This window comes from Hemiscyllium ocellatum, chromosome 3, assembly GCF_020745735.1.
Source record: "Hemiscyllium ocellatum isolate sHemOce1 chromosome 3, sHemOce1.pat.X.cur, whole genome shotgun sequence".
Taxonomy (NCBI): domain Eukaryota; kingdom Metazoa; phylum Chordata; class Chondrichthyes; order Orectolobiformes; family Hemiscylliidae; genus Hemiscyllium; species Hemiscyllium ocellatum.
Genome location: NC_083403.1, coordinates 138116615 through 138137881, shown reverse-complemented (window position 1 = coordinate 138137881; position 21267 = coordinate 138116615). Strand labels below are relative to the sequence as shown.

The 21267-nt window shown below is 41.7% G+C and overlaps 1 protein-coding gene across 3 annotated transcripts in view; it reads right to left on the bottom strand.

Annotated features, from left to right (window-relative positions):
• Positions 1-2226: 2226 nt before the first annotated feature.
• Positions 2227-21267, bottom strand: part of hs1bp3 (HCLS1 binding protein 3) — a 67862-nt gene continuing 48821 nt past the window's right edge. For all 3 annotated transcript variants that reach the window (XM_060853756.1, XM_060853765.1, XM_060853748.1), the window contains exons 5-7: positions 11848-11996; positions 5152-5290; positions 2227-3052 (exon numbers count right to left, since the gene is read on the bottom strand). In XM_060853756.1, the coding sequence (XP_060709739.1) occupies positions 2743-3052; positions 5152-5290; positions 11848-11996 (598 nt within the window). In that variant the 3' untranslated portion in view covers positions 2227-2742. The remainder of the gene's footprint in view (positions 3053-5151; positions 5291-11847; positions 11997-21267) is intronic.

Below are 21267 nucleotides of genomic sequence, written 5' to 3'. Positions count from 1 at the left end.
TTTTTACCAGAATATAAACTTAGATTAGTCTTAAAAAACTTGTTTAGAAAGCTTAGATCAGTACAGAACATAGAAAAAACAGATTGGAAAATAGCTTGAAAAATGCTAATACAAAGATAATCTCCAATTAATTACTCATTAATTTTCCCAAAGGATAATGTACAATTATACCACAATAATACCAATTTAAGAAGGGTACCCTTCTCAAATTTGTACATGTCCAAAATCCAGTTAATAGCAAATGAAACAAAGTGTACTGAGTGTTTTTGATAGTTTCATATCAACTAATATTTCTTAAGGGCTATAACAGTCAATTATGACAATAAACACAATACTTAATTCTTTTTGCCCTATTCTTATTTCATCAGGATAAAGTACCATTGTTTTATTAGGTGATGCAAAATTTAATTTTACAAAAATGCATTAGGTTTTCAGTCACATTCACCACAATTTCCAGGTGCTACAGTGGAATTAACTACATCAACATTGAGACAGAGGCACCCTACACCACATCTAGAGGACAGGTGCTTAATCTTACACAAAGCAAAAACTCCTCACAAACCTTTCTGTTCGTTCATAATCTAAAGAAACATGAACACTTGCTACAATCACGTGGTCAATATATATGCGAAGATTGGAAGGTGACTGGAAAGTGAAAGTTACCAAAGCACTTTCTAGCTGCCCACCTGAACGAAACTGGCCATTTTACTTCAGCGGTCTTTCTGACACTGCTGCCATTACCCTGCAGTTTCCTGGCTGCCTGTGGTTGGAGGCAGACAGTCAATTATCAACGCACCTCCTGTTTAGGCTGGCAGATAAAACAGCAGGATATACAGATTTAAAATGACTTTCTACACTCCCTGTCCATGCTCACATAAGGCTTGGCTCTGGGTAAGGTGCACAAAGCATCTTTCACTGTGGATACATAGTCCATTGCCTATTATTGAGCTTGTGGAAAAGCACAGAAATCATCACATCAGAAAAAAAGTGTGACTACATTTTCTCTCACTATATTCGTCACCCTGATGTCCAGCAAGTAGGCACTGGTGGAGTAACTTTTGATTGTTGAAATTAGTAGTTTTGTAAACAGTTTGGATAACACATCCTCTTTTTTTAAGCATCTTCTAAATCTTTAGATGAGGACTTAGCATCATGTCTGACTACTACAACAACTAAATGAATATCCTTTACATAAACAAAGTTTAAATGATATGCAAGAATTTGGAAACCAATTCAGCCTTTAAGAAAAAGATTAAGAAAAACTTTGTATATTTGTATCATATTTTGACTCCATGAAAATAGAGTCCCTACTCAGTTACAACTACAGTCATCCCTCAATTTTACATCCGTGCATACGACATTACAACATACTATGGGAGAAAAGGTGCAAGGGGTGAATTGGTGACATTGGTTTTGTGTGTGTGTGTGTGTGTGTGTGTGTGTGTGTGTGTGTGTGTGTGTGTGTGTGTGTGTTGCAAGCAAGAAAGGAGTCATCAAGAACAATTAAACATCTGCCCGATTTCCCAAAGGTGGCAAAGACCAGATGACTCATTAGAGACTTGAAACAAAACTAGAACCTATTCCACTCAAGTCTGCAAAACCAGCAGGGAACATGTAATCTGCCTATTTACATTGACATGTGTAAGATGCTTTATTATACTCCATAGGTATATTGATCAAGTTAACCCTCACATTCTAATATAATGTTTAATTCAAAAGTTCTTTTACATCCCTTTCAAAACCTCTAAAAAAAACTATATTTAGCAGTTAAGTAGAATGGAAAAATTACTGCTTTACATTTCCTATATTTTATATTACCTCATACACTCGGAATAATTTCCCTGTTGTTTCAATTTTGCCAGAGAGAAAGCTATCTTTACAATAAATATTGCAGTTTCTGGACAAAAACAGGGATACTTGTATATGATCCAAAGGCAAGCATTTTCCCAGTCCCACCCAGTCTTCATTCCCAATGTTGCTCCTATATTTTAATGTGGCCACTACCTGCTGCATTACATCATTTATTGAGCTGAAAGAACAGACTGGAGTCTGAAGATCAAAGCAATGTCTGAGCCACAGCTTCTCACCAACAGATATATACATTTGAAAGCTAACATTTCTGACCTTGACATAAACAATTGTAGAGATGGAGGAATTCAATACCCAATTGTTAGTGAATATTGCAAGCTGACACTTAGAACTGATAATAATGCCAAGAGGCACGGATATTTTTCAAGGCCTTTATTTTTGAATTTCCATAAGGCCTTAATTTGTAAGGCTATATGCCACCAGGAATTTCTTTCTTGTAAGACAAAGAAAGAAAGGCATGACCTGATAGTTCAAATATTTTGTTCGTGAATCATTGGTGTATGTCACAGTTTTCTTCTTTGAGATTTACAATCCTGATAAACCGATTCTCACTACATATATAGGGCAATGCATTTATCTGGCTACCATGACCTTGGATGGGAGAGAATCAAAAACTGTAGCTATCTTGCTGCTAATTTTCTGATTAATTTTCACTGATTTAATTTCTTAATTTTCACTTAACTATGGGCAGGAATTTTCTAATTCAGAAGTTTCAGCAACTTGAATATGTTGCTTCTTTGCCTCAGAAACATGAAAGTGGCTATTTTAATTGTCTCTTCCATCCATGAGTGCAATTGGACCGTACGATGAATTGCTGGTAGGTCACGGAGGTTACTACTTAAAGCATTTGTGAGATATTGCTGGAGAGTCCTTTCAAAAGAGATCAAATGAGTCACTATTCAATTTCTCATTCTCTTGAATGTATTTCAGAATATCCAGTTCATCCATGTCAGCTGCCGTGTTTTTAAAGGAACGGTGTTCTGTTGCGGGATTGCTCCTCATTTCAGAGGACAACGCTGGTTTTTTGGGCACAGTTGGTTTAGCGGGCACAGTTGGTTTGGCGGGCACAGTTGGTTTGGCGGGCACAGTTGGTTTGGCGGGCACAGTTGGTTTGGCGGGCACAGTTGGCTTGTCTTTATTGCTGGAACTTAGCTTCAATAACTTCTCCAAGTCATCTTCAACCCTAAAAATGAAGAGCACAAGAACAACATGATCATGTATTTGATAGATGTACGTATTTTGTTTTTTAAACATGTTACATGTTGGAGTGTGAAGCAGGTGGCCGATTGTCCCCTCTCCCTACCCTATCATGGAAAATCAGTGTCAATCTGACTGGCAGAGAGCTCAGTGGTACTAAACGGTGCAGTGAGAATAGCAGTGGTGACTGGGGGCAGGTAAGCTCCAGCTGGGTATATAGCTAGCAGTTGGACTTTGGTCTCAAAAAAAGCAATGATTTTGCTCTAAAAATATTTCAGTTTTTAAAATTTGTACTGGAGTGCACTGCATTTGACATTGAGAGTTTCAATGAGTGCAGGAAACAGATATCCCACAGAAATCAGTAATTCAAATCTAGTATTTCTTTTTTAAAATTGGCGCTTCCAAGTTTCGTATGACTGATCCCAGATTTTAAATATAAGTCATATGTAGGCAGTCTATTCTCAAAGAAGTGAACCATTTAAAAAATCTGTTAATGTACTTTAATAATTTGATTCTGAGGCGGTACGGTGACACAGTGGTTAGCACTGCTGCCTCACAGCGCCAGAGACCCGAGTTCAATTCCCACCTTTGGCGACTGTCTGTGTGGAGTTTGCACATTCTCCCCGTGTCTGCATGGGTTTCCTCCAGGTGCTCTGGTTTCCTCCCACAGTCCAAAAATGTGCAGGTTAGGTGAATTGGCCACACTAAATTGACCGTAGCGTTGAGTAAAGGGGTAAATGTAGGGGAATGGTCTGGGTGGGTTGCACGTCGGCGAGTTGGTATGGACTTGTTGGGCTGAAGGGCCTGTTTCCACACTAAGTAATCGAATCTAATCCCGTGGAGATGGAACAGCACATATGAAGTTCTAAGCTGGCAGCTAAAATGCAGGTGGCCACATTTAAGGAAGAAAGGAAATGTCCAAACAATGTGATCAATGCACAAAGACATCAGGATAAATGGTTGAGGAGAGCAATGAAAAGCAAGTTGTAGATTTATTTACAGTTAACACACTGGGTAAAATGTAAAGAGTGGCAGAGTCAGTGGGGAACTTCAACTCACTGGGGAGGAAACTCCAACTCAGAGCTGCTATTTAACTGAATCGGTGAGTTTCCCTGCAGACCCAAACCACCATCAAGGACACTAGCCACATCTGGTACTATACACAGTCCCAGATGGAAGGTGTGTGCACCCATGTGTGTCTGAAGGACAGATTGGCTAAAACTGCAACTACCCACTTACAGGGAATCAGTTTAGCTCAATTGGCTGGATTGTTGGTTTACAGCAGTGTGATGCCAACAGCATGAGTTCAATTCCCATGACCGGTTTGAGGTTACCATGAGGGACTCTCCTTAAACTTTTCGCTCATCGGAGCTCTGATGGCCCTCCAGTTAAATCACCACCAGTCGCTTCTCTCTGTTGATAAAAGAGCAGCCCATATGGTCTGACACAGGGGAGACAGGACACAGAGTCTCTCTGGCAAGACTATGACAGCGGCGACAAAACAACAACCCCCTTAAAATTGTGGACAGGTCAAGGGGTGTGTGGACAGGTCAAGGGGTGTGTGGACAGGTCAAGGGGTGTGTGGACAGGTCAAGGGGTGTGTGGACAGGTCAAGGGGTGTGTGGACAGGTCAAGGGGTGTGTGGACAGGTCAAGGGGTGTGTGGACAGGTCAAGGGGTGTGTGGACAGCAGGTAGTTATCCCCTGAAATCCTATGGCCATTATTCCATGCCTACTGTTGACTCACTGGTAAATTTCTCCACATTACATTTAAAACAAAGCAACTTTAACGAATTGATTTTACCACCTCAGGTATGTTTCCAGTTTGCTTACTGGCAAATGGGTACAGGATCCAGTTTGGATCACAAAAGATATCCACATGTAACATCCCAAGATTAAAGGACGTAGAATTGAGTGTTGCGACGTTTTACCAGTGGAAGACAAGGTAAACACTTACAGGAATTACTACCACTGCTATCTCAGAATATCTAAGGGTCAAAATTTGTCATACTGACCAACAGCAAAGCACTTGTCCCGGAAAGCCTAAGAATCAAGATAATTGCCCATCCTGTTAACAATTAAATACCTGAATAGTTCTTCAGTGCTTTCATCAAAGTTGACATTTGTAGCACCAACGTGAAGATCAAAAGCAGCTGGAAGTAATAAAGGGTCACCTGCTTGGACAATTCCTCCCAAGTCTGGGTCCTCAAATAATCTGAAAGCAGCTACAGAAAGGGCTGGTATTAACAGGCAAGTTATCACTATATTTTGTACATTTCAATTTGAATTTCCTGCTGGTAGTCCGTGCAATACGTGTCCTTCCAATGAACCAAAATCTGATTGTGTTTATAAAGTCCTTGAGGTGAATTATGAATCTGTCTGCAATATGATATACACTAGAAAAGACAGATCTTTTTCTGTAATTAAGGACCCTTCCATGTTGGGGGGAAAAAATGTTATCAAGCTATATGGTTTTGGCCATGTATTAGTGATTGAGAGATAGAGGAAAAAGGAAATGGATTAGTTAGCAAATTGGATGCAGTAACAGAAGCGGATTTCTCATCCACACTGAACAATTTGGTGGGCGGCATGGTGGCACAGTGGTTAGCACTGCTGCCTCTCAGCGCCAGAGAGCTGGGTTCAATTCCTGCCTCAGGCGACTGACTGTGTGGAGTTTGCATGTTCTCCCTGTGTCTGCGTATGTTTCCTCCGGGTGCTCTGGTTTCCTCCCACAGTCCAAAGATGTGCAGGTCAGGTGAATTGGCCAGGCTAAATGTAGACAGGCCAACAAGAGGTGAGGCCATACTGGATTTGGTTCTGGGTAACGAACCAGGCTAGGTGTTAGAATTGCAGGTAGGTGAGCTTTGGGGACAGTGACCACAATTCCGTGACTTTTACTCTAGTGATGGAGAGGGATTAGTGTGCACTGCAGGGCAAGAGTTACAGCTGGGGGCAGGGAAATTATGATGCAGTGAGGCATGACTTAGGATGCATGGCTTGGAAAAGTAGGCTTCAAGGGAAGGGCACAATCGATATGTGGAACTTGTTCAAGGATCAACTATCGAGTGTCCTTGATAAGTATGTACCTGTCAGGCAGGGAGGAAAGGGTCGTGTGATGGAGCCGTGGCTTAATAAGGAATTGGAATCCCTTTTTAAAGGGAAGAGGGCGGCCTATGCAAAGATGAGGCGTGAAGGTTCAATTGAGGTGATAGAAAGTTATAAGGTAGCCAGGAAGGATCTAAAGAGAGCTAAGAGCAGCAAGGAGGGGACATGAAAAGTCCTTGGTTGGTAGGATTAGGGAAAACCCAAAGGCTTTCTATAAGTATGTCAGGAATAAAAGAATGGCTAGGGTAGGAATAGGTCCAGTCAAGGATCGTAGTGGGAAGTTGTGCATGGAGGCTGAAGAGATTGGGGAGACACTGAATGAGTACTTTTCATCAGTATTCACTCAGCAACAGGACATTGTTGCTGATGTGAATATTGAGTCACAGTTAATTAGAATGGATGGTTTTGAGGTATGTAGGGAAGAGGTGTTGGAAATTCTGGAAAGGGTGAAAATAGATAAGTCCCCTGGGCCTGATGGCATTTATCCTAGGATGCTCTGGGAAGCAAGGAAGGAGATTGCCATTGGCCTTGATTTTTATTTCCTCGTTGTCTACAGGAATAGTGCCAGAAGACTGGAGGATAGCAAATGTGGTTCCCTTGTTCAAGAAGGGGAGTAGGGGTCACCCTAGTAACTATAGACCGGTGAGTCTCACTTCTGTTGTGGGCAAAGTCTTAGAGAGAATTGTAACGGATAGGATTTATGAACATCTGGATAGGAATAATGTGATCAAGGATAGTCAGCATGGTTTTGTGAAGGGCAGGTCGTGCCTCAAAACCTTATTGAATTCTTTGAGAAAGTGACTAAAGAGGTGGACGAGGGTAAAGCGGTGGATATGGTGTATATGGATTTAAGGCGTTTGATAAGGTTCCCCATGGTAGGCTACTGCAAAAAAATACAGAGGTATGGCATTGAGGGTGCGTTAGAGGTTTGGATTAGGAATTGGCTGGCTGGAAGAAGACAGAGGGTAGTAGTTGATGGGAAAGGTTTATCTTGGAGTGCAATTACTAGCGGTGTTCCGCAAGGATCTGTTTTGGGACCATTGCTGTTTGTCATTTTTATAAATGACCTGGAGGAGGGGCTAGAAGGTTGGGTGAGCAAGTTTGCAGATGATACGAAAGTCGGTGGAGTTGTTGACAGTGAGGAAGGATGTGGCAGGTTACAACGGGATATAGATAAGCTGCAGAGCTGGGCAGAAAGGTGGCAAATATAGTTCAATGTAGCTAAGTGTGAACTGATTCACTTTGGTAAGAGTAACAAGAAGATGGGGTATGTCCACGTACACAGATCTCTGAAAGTTGCCACCCAGGTAAATAGTGCTGTGAAGAAGGCATATGGCGTACTGGCTTTTATTGGTAGAGGAATTGAGTTCCGGAATCCTGAGGTCATGTTGCAGTTGTATAAGACTCTGGTGAGGCTGCATCTGGAGTATTGTGTGCAGTTTTGGTCACCATACTATAGGAAGGATGTGGAGCACTGGAACGGGTGCAGAGGAGGTTTACCAGGATGTTGCCTGGTATGGTAGGAAGATCGTATGAGGAAAGACTGAGGCACTTGGGGCTGTTTTCATTGGAGAAAAGAAGGTTTAGGGGTGTCTTGATAGAAGTGTACAAGATGATTAGGGGTTTAGAAAGGGTTGACGATGAGAACCTTTTTCCACGTATGGAGTCAGCTATTACGAGGGGGCATAGCTTTAAATTAAGGGGAGGTTGGTATAGGACAGATGTTAGGGGTAGATTCTTTACTCAGCGAGTCGTGAGTTCATGGAATGCCCTGCCAGTATCAGTGGTGGACTCTCCCTCTTTATGGGCATTTAAACGGGCATTGGATAGGCTTATGGAGAATAGTGGGCTAGTGTAGGTTAGGTGGGCTTGGATCGGCGCAACATCGAGGGCCAAAGGGCCTGTACTGCGCTGTATTTTTCTATGTTCTAAATTGCCCATAGTGTTAGGTAAGGGGTAAATGTAGGGGTATGGGTGGATTGCGCTTCGGCGGGTCGATGTGGACTTGTTGGGCCAAAGGGCCGTTTCCACACTAAGTAATCTAATCTAATTTTAAAATTATATCTTGAAGCGGTAGCAGTTCTCAATGTGACCAAGCATCTGCTAAAAATGTTTTTAATGTCAGAATTAAAAGATTAAACAAGAGCTGACACAGAAGGAAGTGAACTAAAGAATAGGAACACATGACAATTTTACAAATCATCTTTCCTCAATATCTAACTGAGCAAGCTGTCATTAAAAATTAAATTTACTCACATTTTTAAAAGTGTATAATTGGAAAACTCTTTGCATTAGTTGGTCATCAACCTGATTATAATAAACATGAAAAAAGTTTGTGTTCATCTGCTAATATGCTTTACACATGTTGAGAATGATATATTTTGCTATTTCATGTGCAAAGATCTGTCTAAAATATTTAGTCCTGATGTGTACATGTTTTAAACTCAGTTCAAGTTGAATCCTCTTAACAGACAGCTGGCTTTGTTCTGGGAAACAAGAATCGAAGGAAAACATATCATGGTAACACGTACAAAAGGTTGTGATCAAGCTGATGGATGAAATTGGGGATACTAACATGGTGCCAGCTTGATCTAGTGGCAATATCCTTCCTTGAGTCAGAGGATCAAAGGTTCAATTCCAATTTTAGGGTTTTGAGTACATACATACATACATTTCATTGCAATTCGGATGGAATTCACAGCTAGTGGATGAGATGTTAAACAGGATAACAATAAGTGCACAGACACGAGTAGAGGCAGTATTCATTTGTATAATAATTAAATAATTGAAACACTATGAAGATGGTAGGACAGGTGGTGCCTAACTGCAGCATTGTGAGAGGGCTCATGGATGCCAATACACCCCAAGTCAATTACGTAATGCAATTCAAGGACCTGTAGCCTGAGAAACTTCTGCTCAGAGTCAATGAGCTGGAGTGAGAGCTTCTGGATGCTGGTGTGTCAGGGAGGGAGAATGTAACCTTGACATGTTGTTCTATGAGACAGCTACATCCCTTAGACCAGAGTCGTCTTGACCATGACAAGGAGGAAGAAATTGGTCCTTCGTCACCCACTGTTCCAATAAAGAATTGTACAATTTACATCCGAGTTTAATTATGTTGCATGCATCAATCTGCACCTGTTCTACTGGCGCTGCAACACTTACAAAGGTATATTTGTAGATAACTTTACTGGTTGTCTAAAAGAGTCATCAACATATGCAAAAGAGTCATGTAAGGACAGCCAGGCCCCTTCTGCCAAACAGAGGGCCTCAAAAGCAGTTTGCATTAGGCCTGTTTCCTCTGGTTTTCCTGCCTATCAAGTGGGTGTCATTGTGTTCCTTTTTAAGGCTTGCCCTCTTATCAGTTCTACATATCTCCCAAAAGATTGCTGCTGATCTAGGATTGGTCCTCCATCCCTTTAAAACCCCACAATCTACTCCAGAGAGCCATTGCTCATGAGATAAACAAGCCAAAATGGATCTTACAAAATGAGTGAGCTACCGTTTGAGATATCAACTGATACTTGGAAGGAGGGGATTAATCTTATGAGGAGGTGATGCCAGTATCCATTAGTGTTGAGAAAAATGCAGACAATTGTATTACAACGAGATACACAGAGGACTTGACAGGGTGGATACTGATAGGAAGCTCCGGGGCTGGGGGAAACTATAACTAGGAAATGCAGTTTAAAAGTAAGATGCTTCACATTTAAGACAGATGAGGAATTTTGCTCCCGCCAATTGGTTAGAAATCTTGGAAACTTTCCTCCCCAGGGAGGAGTCATGGGGGTTACTGAATAAGAATAATGGCAGCAGATGTATCGGAACACCACCCCATGGGGACTCCCCTCCAATCCACTCACCATTCTGGGTGAAAATCCTGAAATTCCCTCCCTGAAGGCATTGTGGGTCTACCCCCAGCACGTGGACTCCAACGGTTCAAGAAAGCAGCTCATCACCACCTTCTCAAGGGGCAACTGGGTGGGTGGAGACAATAAAACCTGGCCAGCTAGAGATGCCCACATCCCACGAGTGAATAAAAAGAATATTGCAGTGGTCAACAAATATTTGATTAACAAGGGAGACAAAAGGTATTGGGAGTGGGCAGGAATGCAATCAGATCAGTCACGCTCTTTTGATTTCTTTATAAATGTGAGGTGCTGCATTTCGGAAAGGTAAATTAGGGCAGGAATTATACATTTAATGGTCAGGTCCTGGGGAGTGCTGCTGAAGAGGGAGACCTTGGAGTGCAGGTTCATAGTTCCTTGAAAGTGGAGTCACATTTACAGAGGATAGTGAAGGCGGCATTTGGTGTGCTTTCCTTTATCGATCAGTGTATGGAGTACAGGAGTTGGGAGGTCATGCTGCCGCTGTACAGGACATTGGTTAGGTCACTGTTGGAATATTGTGCGCAATCCTGGTCTCTGCTGTGGAAAGGATATTGTGAAACTTGAAAGGATTCAGAAAAGATTTACAAGGATGCTGACAGAGTTGGAAAGCTTAAGCTATAGGGACAGGCTGAATAGGCTTTTTTCCCTGGAGCATTGGAGGCGGAGGGTTGACCTTATAGAGGTTTATAAAATTATGAGAGGCATGGATAGATAAAGAGGTAAGGTCTTTCCCCCAGGATGGGGGAGTCCAAAACACGAGGGCATAGGCTTAAAGGTGAGAGGGGAAAATTTAAAAGGGACCAAATGGACAAGCTTTTCACGCAGAGGGCGGTGTGTGTATGGAATGAACTGCCAGGGGACGTGGTCAGGGCTGGTGTAATGGCAACATTTAAAAGGCACCTCCATGGGTACATGAATTGGAAGGGTTTAAGAGGGATACGAGCCAAGTCCTGGCAAGTGGGACTAGATTAATTTAGGATATCTGGTCAGCATGGATGAGTTGGACTGAAGGGTCTGTTTCCATGCTGTACAGCTCTATCTTATTGAATGGCAGAGCAGACTCAAGAGTCCAAATTTACTACCCTACTCCTAATTCACATATCCGTCAGAACAGAGGTCAACACATTCACATGAGCAAAAAGGAGACCTTAATTTCACGCGAGCCTTAGGCTTTACAATAGACGCACTCACTGACTCCATGTAGCGGTTAATGTACCAAGAAAGGACCGTAACCAATTTCTATCCTAAATCCAAGCAGTATGTTCTGAACTTCTATCAAGTTAAAATATGTAACTCCGTTTGTGGATATAACCACATGAATACATTCCACTACAGATACCTGTCTAGAATGAATATCATTACAGTTAGTAAATTGTCATGTCTTATTTATATACCTTAGAAATAATAAGCTTGCACTGTAAATTGTCAAAGGAAAGATTCATAAAAATAAGGCTTCAGGAAAATATCTATCATCTCATAAACTTGGCAAATTAGCAATGTGATTGTAGGATGAGCTGTATCTGCAATACAGGTTACCCAGAGAAATCTTAATTAAGTGACAGACATCTCAATCCAATTCAGTCATTAGACAGATCATTTGCGGTGATCTCAGTGGACAAATGTTATTGAACTAACTTCAAATGAAACAAATCAATAGCTGCATTAAAAAGCAGACAGATGTATACTGGAGGTGAACATGTGCAATCTCTATTAGGACAACTGCAGGAACTCCACATCAGTGAAAAGGAGGAGTAAATGCAATTATTAGCTTTTAAGTCAAAACTCACCAGCGTTCAGAAAGGATTTCTTTGTGGCTGGGTTGGTGAAACTTTTCACTGGTTCAAAAAGCCCAGCATCAGCATCCACTTCCTCATCAAAAAGTGTCAGGTTCGGTTTAGTTTCCTGGTTCGAGGCCTCAGTTTTCTTCAATCTGTAGCTGGACATCAACAAATCAAGGAATCAGGACGTTAAAGGCAATATCTCTCTCCACAACCCTTCCTCCAAACTTAAACAATTAATGGCTCTACAAAGTTTACGTTTTTAAAGACGGGCCGTCCAATAATTATAATACGGTCAGTTTTACTATAACGCAGTAGTTCCGTTCTTGTGCAATTCCCTGTTATAGGAAAATCGCGTATTAGCTGCACCATTTAAACTAATGGGGCCGGAGTCACATTTTAAACCAACAGTTTAAAATTTCATAATTAAAGTATTGCCAAATCACCAATTGCGTTGTAGCTAATTTGTGTTAACGAAACGTGCTTTATACAGAACAACCTGTATTTCCAAACGACTTATGTTTAAATGAAATTTTTAAGCCATTAAAAAAAAATTCATTGTTCCGCAAATTCAGAAAAGTGGGATTTTAAAATTCATAGCCATATAGAAACAGACTCTTTGGTCTACCCAGTCCATGCCAACGATAATCCCAAACTAAGTCCCACCTGCCTGCTCCGGGCCATATCCCTCCAAACATTTCTTAATCATGTTGCAATCTCTGTGGTTGTCATTTACAAAACATTGAAGAAGAATTAAGAGTAATTGTCATTGTGAGCACTGCTCTTAAGCAATGCAATTATTATTAGTTAACATTTAAACTTAAAACTCGGTCACTGTGATATTGCTTAGAACATCCTCCCCATCTGTATTTTTAAATAATATAATTTCTGGTCAATTGCATTGATTGTTTCTATTTTAGGGAACCATTGTACATTTTTAAAATGTGCTGATTGTGGAAATAGCACAATTCTACTTTCTTGAGAGTGGAGGGGGCGAGGAGCCAGGAGTATTTGAAGATTGAAGCAACTTGTTCCGAGTCTGAGTCAGCCGACAGGAAACCCTGCCTATTAAATGAGTCCTTCTGGCTTGAGTCATGTTCCTGGGCTAATTATGGCTGGGTCACCACTACCAACTTTCCTTTCTCTTAGGTTTATTCTCCACCTAAGGAGAGTTATATTTGGCTGGGAGATGGGGGTTGACAGAAGTGGAGCACTGGGGAGGATCTGACCAGCTGAAACAGATGAATTAGGCCAGTTGGCCCCTTGTACCTGCTCTGCATTTGATAAGATTAGGGTGAAACTGATTGTGGCGTGAACTCCATTTCCCTGTTGAACTCTAAACTCACCAACTCCCCGATCAAGTAAGATTCTCTCAGTTTAAGAATAGCACATGACTGAGCCTGCACTGCTCTCTGGGGTAGAGAATCCACAGACCAATAACACGGAGGAAATAAAAAAGACCCTCAATTAATAACCCATCGGGGTCATTACTGTCCTTTAGGAAAGGAAACTACCATCCTTACCTGGCCTGGCCTACATGTGACTCCAGAACCACCGCAATGTGGTTGACTCTTAATTATCCTCTGGACAATTAGGGATGGGCAATAAATTCTGGTGACAAACTCTTATCCCATGAATGAATAAACATTTTTTTTTAATTTTAATCTGTTCATGTTTCTCCCACAAGGGGAAATATCTTCTCTACATCCTGTACTAATATTTTGTGACTCATGTACTGGGACAGTTTTGTTGATATTCATAGAACAGAGAACATTACAGCACAGTACAGGCCCTTTGGCCCTCGATGTTGTGCCGTCCTGTGAAACCAATCTGAAGACTATCTAACTGACACCATTCCATTCTCATTCATATGCCAATGCAACGACCATTTAAATGCCCTTAACATTGGTGAGTCTACTACTGTTGCAGGCAGGGTGTTCCACGCCCCTACTACTCTGAAACTACCTCTGACATTTGTGCTATATCTACTACCCCTCAATTTAAAGCTATGCCCCCTTGTGCTATCCATCACTACACGAGGAAAAAGGCTCTCACTGTCCATCTGTCCTAACCCTCTGATCATCTTAAATGTCTCAATTAAGTCACCTCTCAACCTTCTATCTAATGAAAGCAGCCTCAAGTCCCTCAACCTTTCCTCCATACCAGACAACTCTTAATAAATCTCCTCCGAACCCTTTCCAAAACTTCCACATTCTTCTTATAATGCGGTGACCAGAACTGTACGCAATACTCCAAGTGCGGCTGCACCAGGGTTTTATACAGCTGCAACATGATCTCATCGCTCCAAAACTCAATCCCTCTACCAATAAGAGCTAACACACTGTATGCCTTCTGAACAGCCCTATCAACCGGGAGGCAACTTTGAGGGATCTATGTACATGGACACAGAGATCTCTCTGCTCATCTACGCTATCGAGAATCTTACCGTTTGCCCAGTACTCTATATTCCTTCCAAAGTGAATCACCTCACCCTTTTCTGCATTAAACTCCATTTGCCACCTCTCAGCCCAGCTCTGCAGCTTACCTATGTCCTCTATAACCTACAACATCCTTCAGCACAATCCACAACTGTACCAACCTTAATGTCATCTGCAAATTTACTAACCCACCCTTCCAAGCTCTCATCCAGGTCATTTATAAAAATGACAAACAGCAATGGACCCAACACAGATCCTTGCAGTACAGCAGTGGTAACTGAACTCCAGGATGAATATTTCCCATCAACCACCTGTCTTCTTTCAGCTAACCAATTTCTGATCCAAACCACGAAATCACCCTCAATCCCATGCCTCCATATTTTGTGCAATAACCTACTGTGGGGAACCTTGTCAAATGCCTTACTGAAATCCATATACACCACATCAACGGCTTTAACCTTCATCCAGCTATTTGGCCACCTTCGCAAAGAACTCAATAAGGTTTGTGAAGCACAACCTACCCTTCACAAAACAGCGTTGACTATCCCTAATCAACCTATGCTTTTCTCTTATAACCTTTTGCAACAGTTTACCCACAACCAAAGAAAGGCTCACTGGTCTATGATTACCAGGGTTGGCTCTACTCCCCTTCTTGAACAAAGGAACAACATTTACTATCCTCCAGTCTTCTGGTATTATTCCTGTAGACAGTGACAACATAAAAATCAAACCAAAGGCTCAGCAATCTCCTTCCTCATTTCCCAGAGAATCCTAGTTAAATATCCTGGGTCTGATGGGATTTATCCTATTTTCACACTTTCCAGAATTTCTGACACCTCCTCTTGAACCTCAATCCCATCTAGTCTAGTAGCCTGTTTATCAGTATTCCCCTCGACAACATTGTCTTTTTTAAAAGGCATCTGGATGAGTGTATGAATAGGAAAGGTTTGGAGGGATATGGGCCAGGTGTGGACAGGTGGAACTAGATTGGGTTGGAACATCTGGTCAGCATGGACAAGTTGGACCGAAGGGTCTGTTTCCATGCTGTTCATCTCTATGACTCTAGTGTGAATACTAATGAAAAATATCCATTTAGCACTTCCCCTATCTCCTCTGACTCCACGCACAAGTTCCCATGATGGTCTTTGATTGGCCCTAATCTTACTCTTGTCGTTCTTTTATTCCTTATATACCTATAGAAAGCTTTAGGGTTTTCCCTGATCCTATCTGCCAACAACCTCTCATGTCCCCTGGTAGGAGCTTTGGAACTTAAGCTTCAATCCAGTCTTGATAGATGTTTTTAAATCAATCTGTTTGGATATTTATAACATGTTCAGGGCAGTTGGGACTTGAAACTGGGCCTTTTGACCCAGAGGTAGTCCACAAGAAAGTTACCAAGCCTCGATATAATGACCTGGTTCCCAGTCAGACTAGACTGTCATTGTAACATTTACAGCAACTGGCAATTTAACTCAGTTAGGAGGGCTGGTGTGGTGTTGCGTAGGGAATAAAGCAACAATAATGGATTGGAATTTTTTTTAAAAAAGGCTTTGCAAAATGTCTTCAAATGCACTCACAGTTATTGTTAAAAATAAAGTTCTAAACTGTTGGAAATTAAATAAGCCACCTGTGACATTTGTAAATTCTGGATTAGTGGTGCTGGAAAAGCACAGCAGTTCAGGCAGCATCCAACAAGCAGCGAAATCGACGTTTCGGGCAAAAGCCCTTTATCAGGAACGTCGATTTCGCTGCTCGTTGGATGCTGCCTGAACTGCTGTGCTCTTCCAGCACCACTGATCCAGAATCTGGTTTCCAGCATCTGCAGTCATTGTTTTTACCTCATTTGTAAATTGTCAACCCATATTGGTAGATATCTGGGGGAAGCAAAAACAGCAATTCATGATTTTTTTTATTCCAAATCTCTTGAATTTTAAGGATTTGTCTCGATTTATCGTCAGAATAGCAAAACTAAACCTGCACTTTAAATAACCGCTTTAACTAGTTTGTCCTTTGGGGTTTGGCTTCATGACAGAAAAGATGTTACCAAGACTTCAGTTTCCAGCCCTTTTAGACTTCTTCTGTCTATGTTTCCATAAAGTATTTTCTTCTTTTTGATTTTACTTCAAAACATGTTTAATTGCAAATCCGTAATTTCATGATTTTCATTGTAAACAATATTCCGTTGATTAATACCCAATTTTCTTATTCAAATCTACACGTAAGAATACTGTACTGCATGAAACCATTGAAGCTAATTACTTTTGCTTTCACTAAACCTGCTGGAGCTGAAGCATTGAATTGTTTTTTGAAAAAAAAATTGCCCGCTCTCATTTTTTAAAACAAGGTGGAACTGGGAGCTCAAAGTTGCCATACCCAAGCTTTCAGCATCTAACAATGGGACCTTCACTCTGCTTCCTGCAATTGGTTTCCATCTGAAAAAGGAAGCAATCTGCACAAAACGTACTGAGTTTAAAAGTGCAGCAGGTAAGTTCAGACAGGAAACATCTTACTGCCCTCCCGCTGATACTGTGTACCTTAAAGAGGGAGTGTGCTGGATTAGAGCTTGTCCTATAAATAAAACATTACATTGTACTAAAATTGGCGTCACTGTAAGAAATTAACAGAAAAGCAAAATGAAATAGGATTAAAACCCAAAGGATTGCAGGTCTGAAATAAAAATAGAAATTGCTGGAAAAGCTCAGCAGGTCTGGCAGCATCCGTGGAGAGAAATCAAAGCCAATGTTTCAGGTTGAGTGACCCTTCCTCAGAACATGAAGTAGAATCATTCGATTATATTGTCTCTTTATATTATGCTGCTTTCCTCTAAATGAACTCAAAGCAATTAGGGTGACACTGTGGCTCAGCGGTTAGCACTGCTGCCTCACAGCATCAGGGACCCAAGTTCAATTCCACCCTCGAGCAACTGTCTGTGTGGAGTTTGCATGTTCTTCCCAGTTTCTTGCAGGTGCTCCAGTTTCCCACTACAGACCAAAGATGTGCAGGTTAGTTGGAATGGCCATGCTAAATTGCCCCATAGTGTCCAGGGATATGCAGGCTAGGTGGATTACCCATGGGAAATGCAGGGTTAACAGATGGGTCAGGGTGGGATGCTCTTTTGAGGGGGTCAGTGTAGACTTGATGGATGAAATGGTCTGCTTCCACACTGCTGAGAGTCTGGACAATCTGACCGCAGTTTTGCTCTGAACCCAGTGAGGACATCAATGGGTATTCATACCCTGACAATTCATACTTCCTATTAAGCATTCTTCACAAAATAACTGATTACAATCGGCCACACAATTTAAAATCTCACTTTCCAATCTTCAGCTCTAGGTAATTATCCCTTTCTACAGCGTCAATGCATTCCGAAATGGGGAGCAGGCAGGAGTATGGGGTTGGCACAAACAACTGATGGAGCAGATTTGATGGGCTGAATAGTTTAATTCTGCTTTATATCTTATGATCTTTTGGAAACCAGGTACCAATTTTCTAACCGATGGATGTATTTACACAATGTAATATTACTTATCTGCCTCCTCCAGCACTGTGCCCCAGAGGTCTCTTTTTATCTGTGCTTTCAGTATTTAATCAATCTATGCTGTTGACCTGTATTTCTTAATCTTATTATTACAATTAAATACCATGTACAATGGCAAAACAATTTGGTTCCTCAAAAAAACAGCGAAGTTTACAGTGTTATTAAAGATTGGTTACTTTGTTAGTGTTGAGCGTTTACATGACATCCACATTCAAGTGCTTCCACAGAAGTAGTAATACACTACTTCCAAATATCAGAGTCAAACAGCATGGAAACAGACCTTTCAGTCCAACCAGTCAGAGTCAGAGCTGAAAATGTGTTGCTGGAAAAGTGCAGCAGGTCAGGCAGCATACAAGGAGCAGGAGAATCGACATTTTGGGCAGGAGCCCTTCTTCAGGAATTCCTGAAGAAGGGCTCATGCCCAAAACGTCGATTCTCCTGCTCCTTGGATGCTGCCTGACCTGCTGCACTTTTCCAGCAACACATTTTCAGCTCTGTACTCCACCATCTGCAGTCCTCACTTTCTCCTAGAGTCAGAGATGTACAGCATGGAAACAGACCCTTCGATCCAATGCCAAACATAATCCCAAACTAAACTAGACCCACCTACCTGCTCTGGCCCATATCCCTCCAAATCTTTCCTCTTCGCGTACTTAACCAAGCGTCCTATAAACGTTGTAATTGTACCCACATCCACCACTTAGTTGGGAATTGCATTCCACATGCAAACCACTCTCTACATAAACATAATTGCCCCTAATTGACCACGAAGCATTCAGAAACGCTGCAACTAGATTCAGCCTCTGCCCTGAAATGTGGACAAGGAAGATCTGCCTGACTATAAAGACATAACATTGAAATTTCTGTTGGTTTATTTTACAGATTTTTAGCAGTTTTTTAAAAAATTTAGATGCTGAAGAGTCCATTAGAACGGAGTTTAGCCTTGACAAGCGCAAGCATTCCTGGCACCTGCGGTCAGTTTGAGATTCAAGCAAGTGCGTAACTATTGACTACGCACACATTGCACTGATGCTAATGTTTGTAAGGTACGGACGACAGTCAAACTGAGGGAGGATTCCGTTGTAATTCAGCCACATACATAATTTAAATCCAGTGTTAAATTGCAGCAAAGCACAAGACGATTGTTCTGGTCATTTAAAAGTGCAAAATGCAAAACAACTGTGAAAGCATCATTTAGAATTAAGTTCCTCTGCTCCCATAAATATTTAGAACTACCAAGGAGAAAAAGCAGCGTTGATTTGATGGTTATTGTTTCATTCAAACTCACATATAACTTTCAATTTGAACTCTCCGGGCAATTTACTTACTGATTTAAAACACAATGCCATTTTATTAGTAATTGGAAAAGGAAGCCTCAGAGCACTATTTTAAAGTGGTTACATTTCTGGCAATCACCCTCAACAGGAGGTTGAAACTCCTGAGTCATCCTTTTGTAATTATATTTCTGTACAATGTCCCCAGCTGCCCTGTTTTAGCTGGGGTCAGACTTTAAGTGATAAAATGTAAAACTGATTCGCAGTGGAGGAGAAAATGAGGATTGGCAGCTGAGACATTGCTGTTCAATTTTCTATTCAATGATCAGAAGTGACTCCAGTTATGAACACTCCTGAAGTATATAACTGCAAATGACTTCAAAGAAGTGACATTTACAAAATAGTGGTGAAAGTGAGGACTGCAGATGCTGGAGATTAGAGTCAAGATTGTGGCACTGGAAAAACGCAGGTAAGGCATCATCCAAGGAGCAGGAAAATCAATGTTTCAGGCAAAAACCCTTCATCAGCATTCCCAAAGAAGGGCGGGCTTAATCCCAATCCCAGAATGTCAACTCTCCTGCTCCTCAGCTCTTGCCTGACCTGCTGCGTGATTCTAGGCCACAGTCTCAATTTATACAGTAGTCCTCAACAGAATAGAAAATATGCTTTTTGCAAGTCCATTGCTCATTGCTCTTTGCTCAGTTAAAAAGCAAAGAAATGTTACTGAACACTGCCGAGATATTTGTATCGATAGTCGCAGGTGAGGTGCCTGAAGACTGTAGGTTGGCTAACATGGTGCCGCTGTTTAAGAAAGGTGGTAAGGACAAGCCAGGGTAAGGCATTCAGCAAGGTTCCCCATGAGAGTTAGCAAGGTTAGATCTCATGGAATACAGGGAGAACTAGCCATTTGGATACAGAACTGGCTCAAAGGTAGAAGACAGAGGGTGGTGGTGGAGGGTTGTTTTTCAGACTGGAGGCCTGTGACCAGTGGAGTGCCACAAGGATTGGGGCTGGGTCCACTATTTTTCATCATTTATATAAACGATTTGTAGGTGAGCATAAGAGGTATAGTTAGTAAGTTGGCAGTTGACACCAAAATTGGAGGTGTAGTGGACAGCAAAGAAGGTTACCTCAGATTACAACGGGGTCTTGATCAAATGGGCCAATGAGCTGAAACGTGGCGGATGGAGTTTAATTTAGATAAATGCGAATGCTGCATTTTGGGAAAGCAAATCTCAGCAGGACTTCTACACTTAATGGTAAGGTCCTAGGGAGTATTGCTGAACAAAGAGACCTTGGAATGCAGGTTCATAGCTCCTTGAAAGTGGAGTCACAGGTAGGTAGGATAGTGAAAGCAGTGTTCGGTATGCTTTCCTTTATTGGTCAGAGCATTGAGTACAGGAGTTGGGAGATCATGTTGTGGCTGCACAGGACATTGATTAGGCCACTTTTGGAATAGTGTGCGCAATTCTGGTCTCCATCCTATCAGAAACTTGAAAAGGTTCAGAAAAGATTTCCAAGGATGTTGTCAGGGTTGGAGGATTTGAGCTATAAGGAGGGGTTGAATAGGCTAGGGCTGTTTTCCCTGGAGCGCAGAGGCTGAGGGGTGACCTTATGGAGGTTTATAAAAACATGAGGGGCATGGATAGGGTAAATAGGCAAAGTCTCTTTCCTGGATTGCGGGAGTCCAGTACTAGAGGGCATAGGTTTAGGGTGAGAGTGGAAAAGATATAAGAGACACTTAAGGGGCAACATTTTCAAGCAGAGGGTGGCACTGTATGGAATGGGCTGCCAGAGGAAGTGTTGGAGGCTGGTACAATTGCAACATTTAAAAGACATCTGGATGGATATATGAGTAGGAAGGGTTTGGAGGGATATGGGCCAGGTGCTGGCAGGTGGGACTAGATTGTGTTGGGATAGCTGGTCGGCATGGACTAGTTGGTCCAAAGGGTGTGTTTCCGTGCTGTACATCTCTATGACGAAGCCCAACATGCAACTGGTCTCTGCACGACTACTTAATGAGTTCTGCATGTGTGTAGTTATTAAAAAGACAGAGTCCTGTTCTCCTAAAAAGGTTTGGTAAGTAACTTCTTGTTTAAACATACCTGTCCAATTGAAAAGCTGTGAGATGGTCATTGTACTTTCAGAATGATGGATTCCTAATTACTCAAAGCCTGAC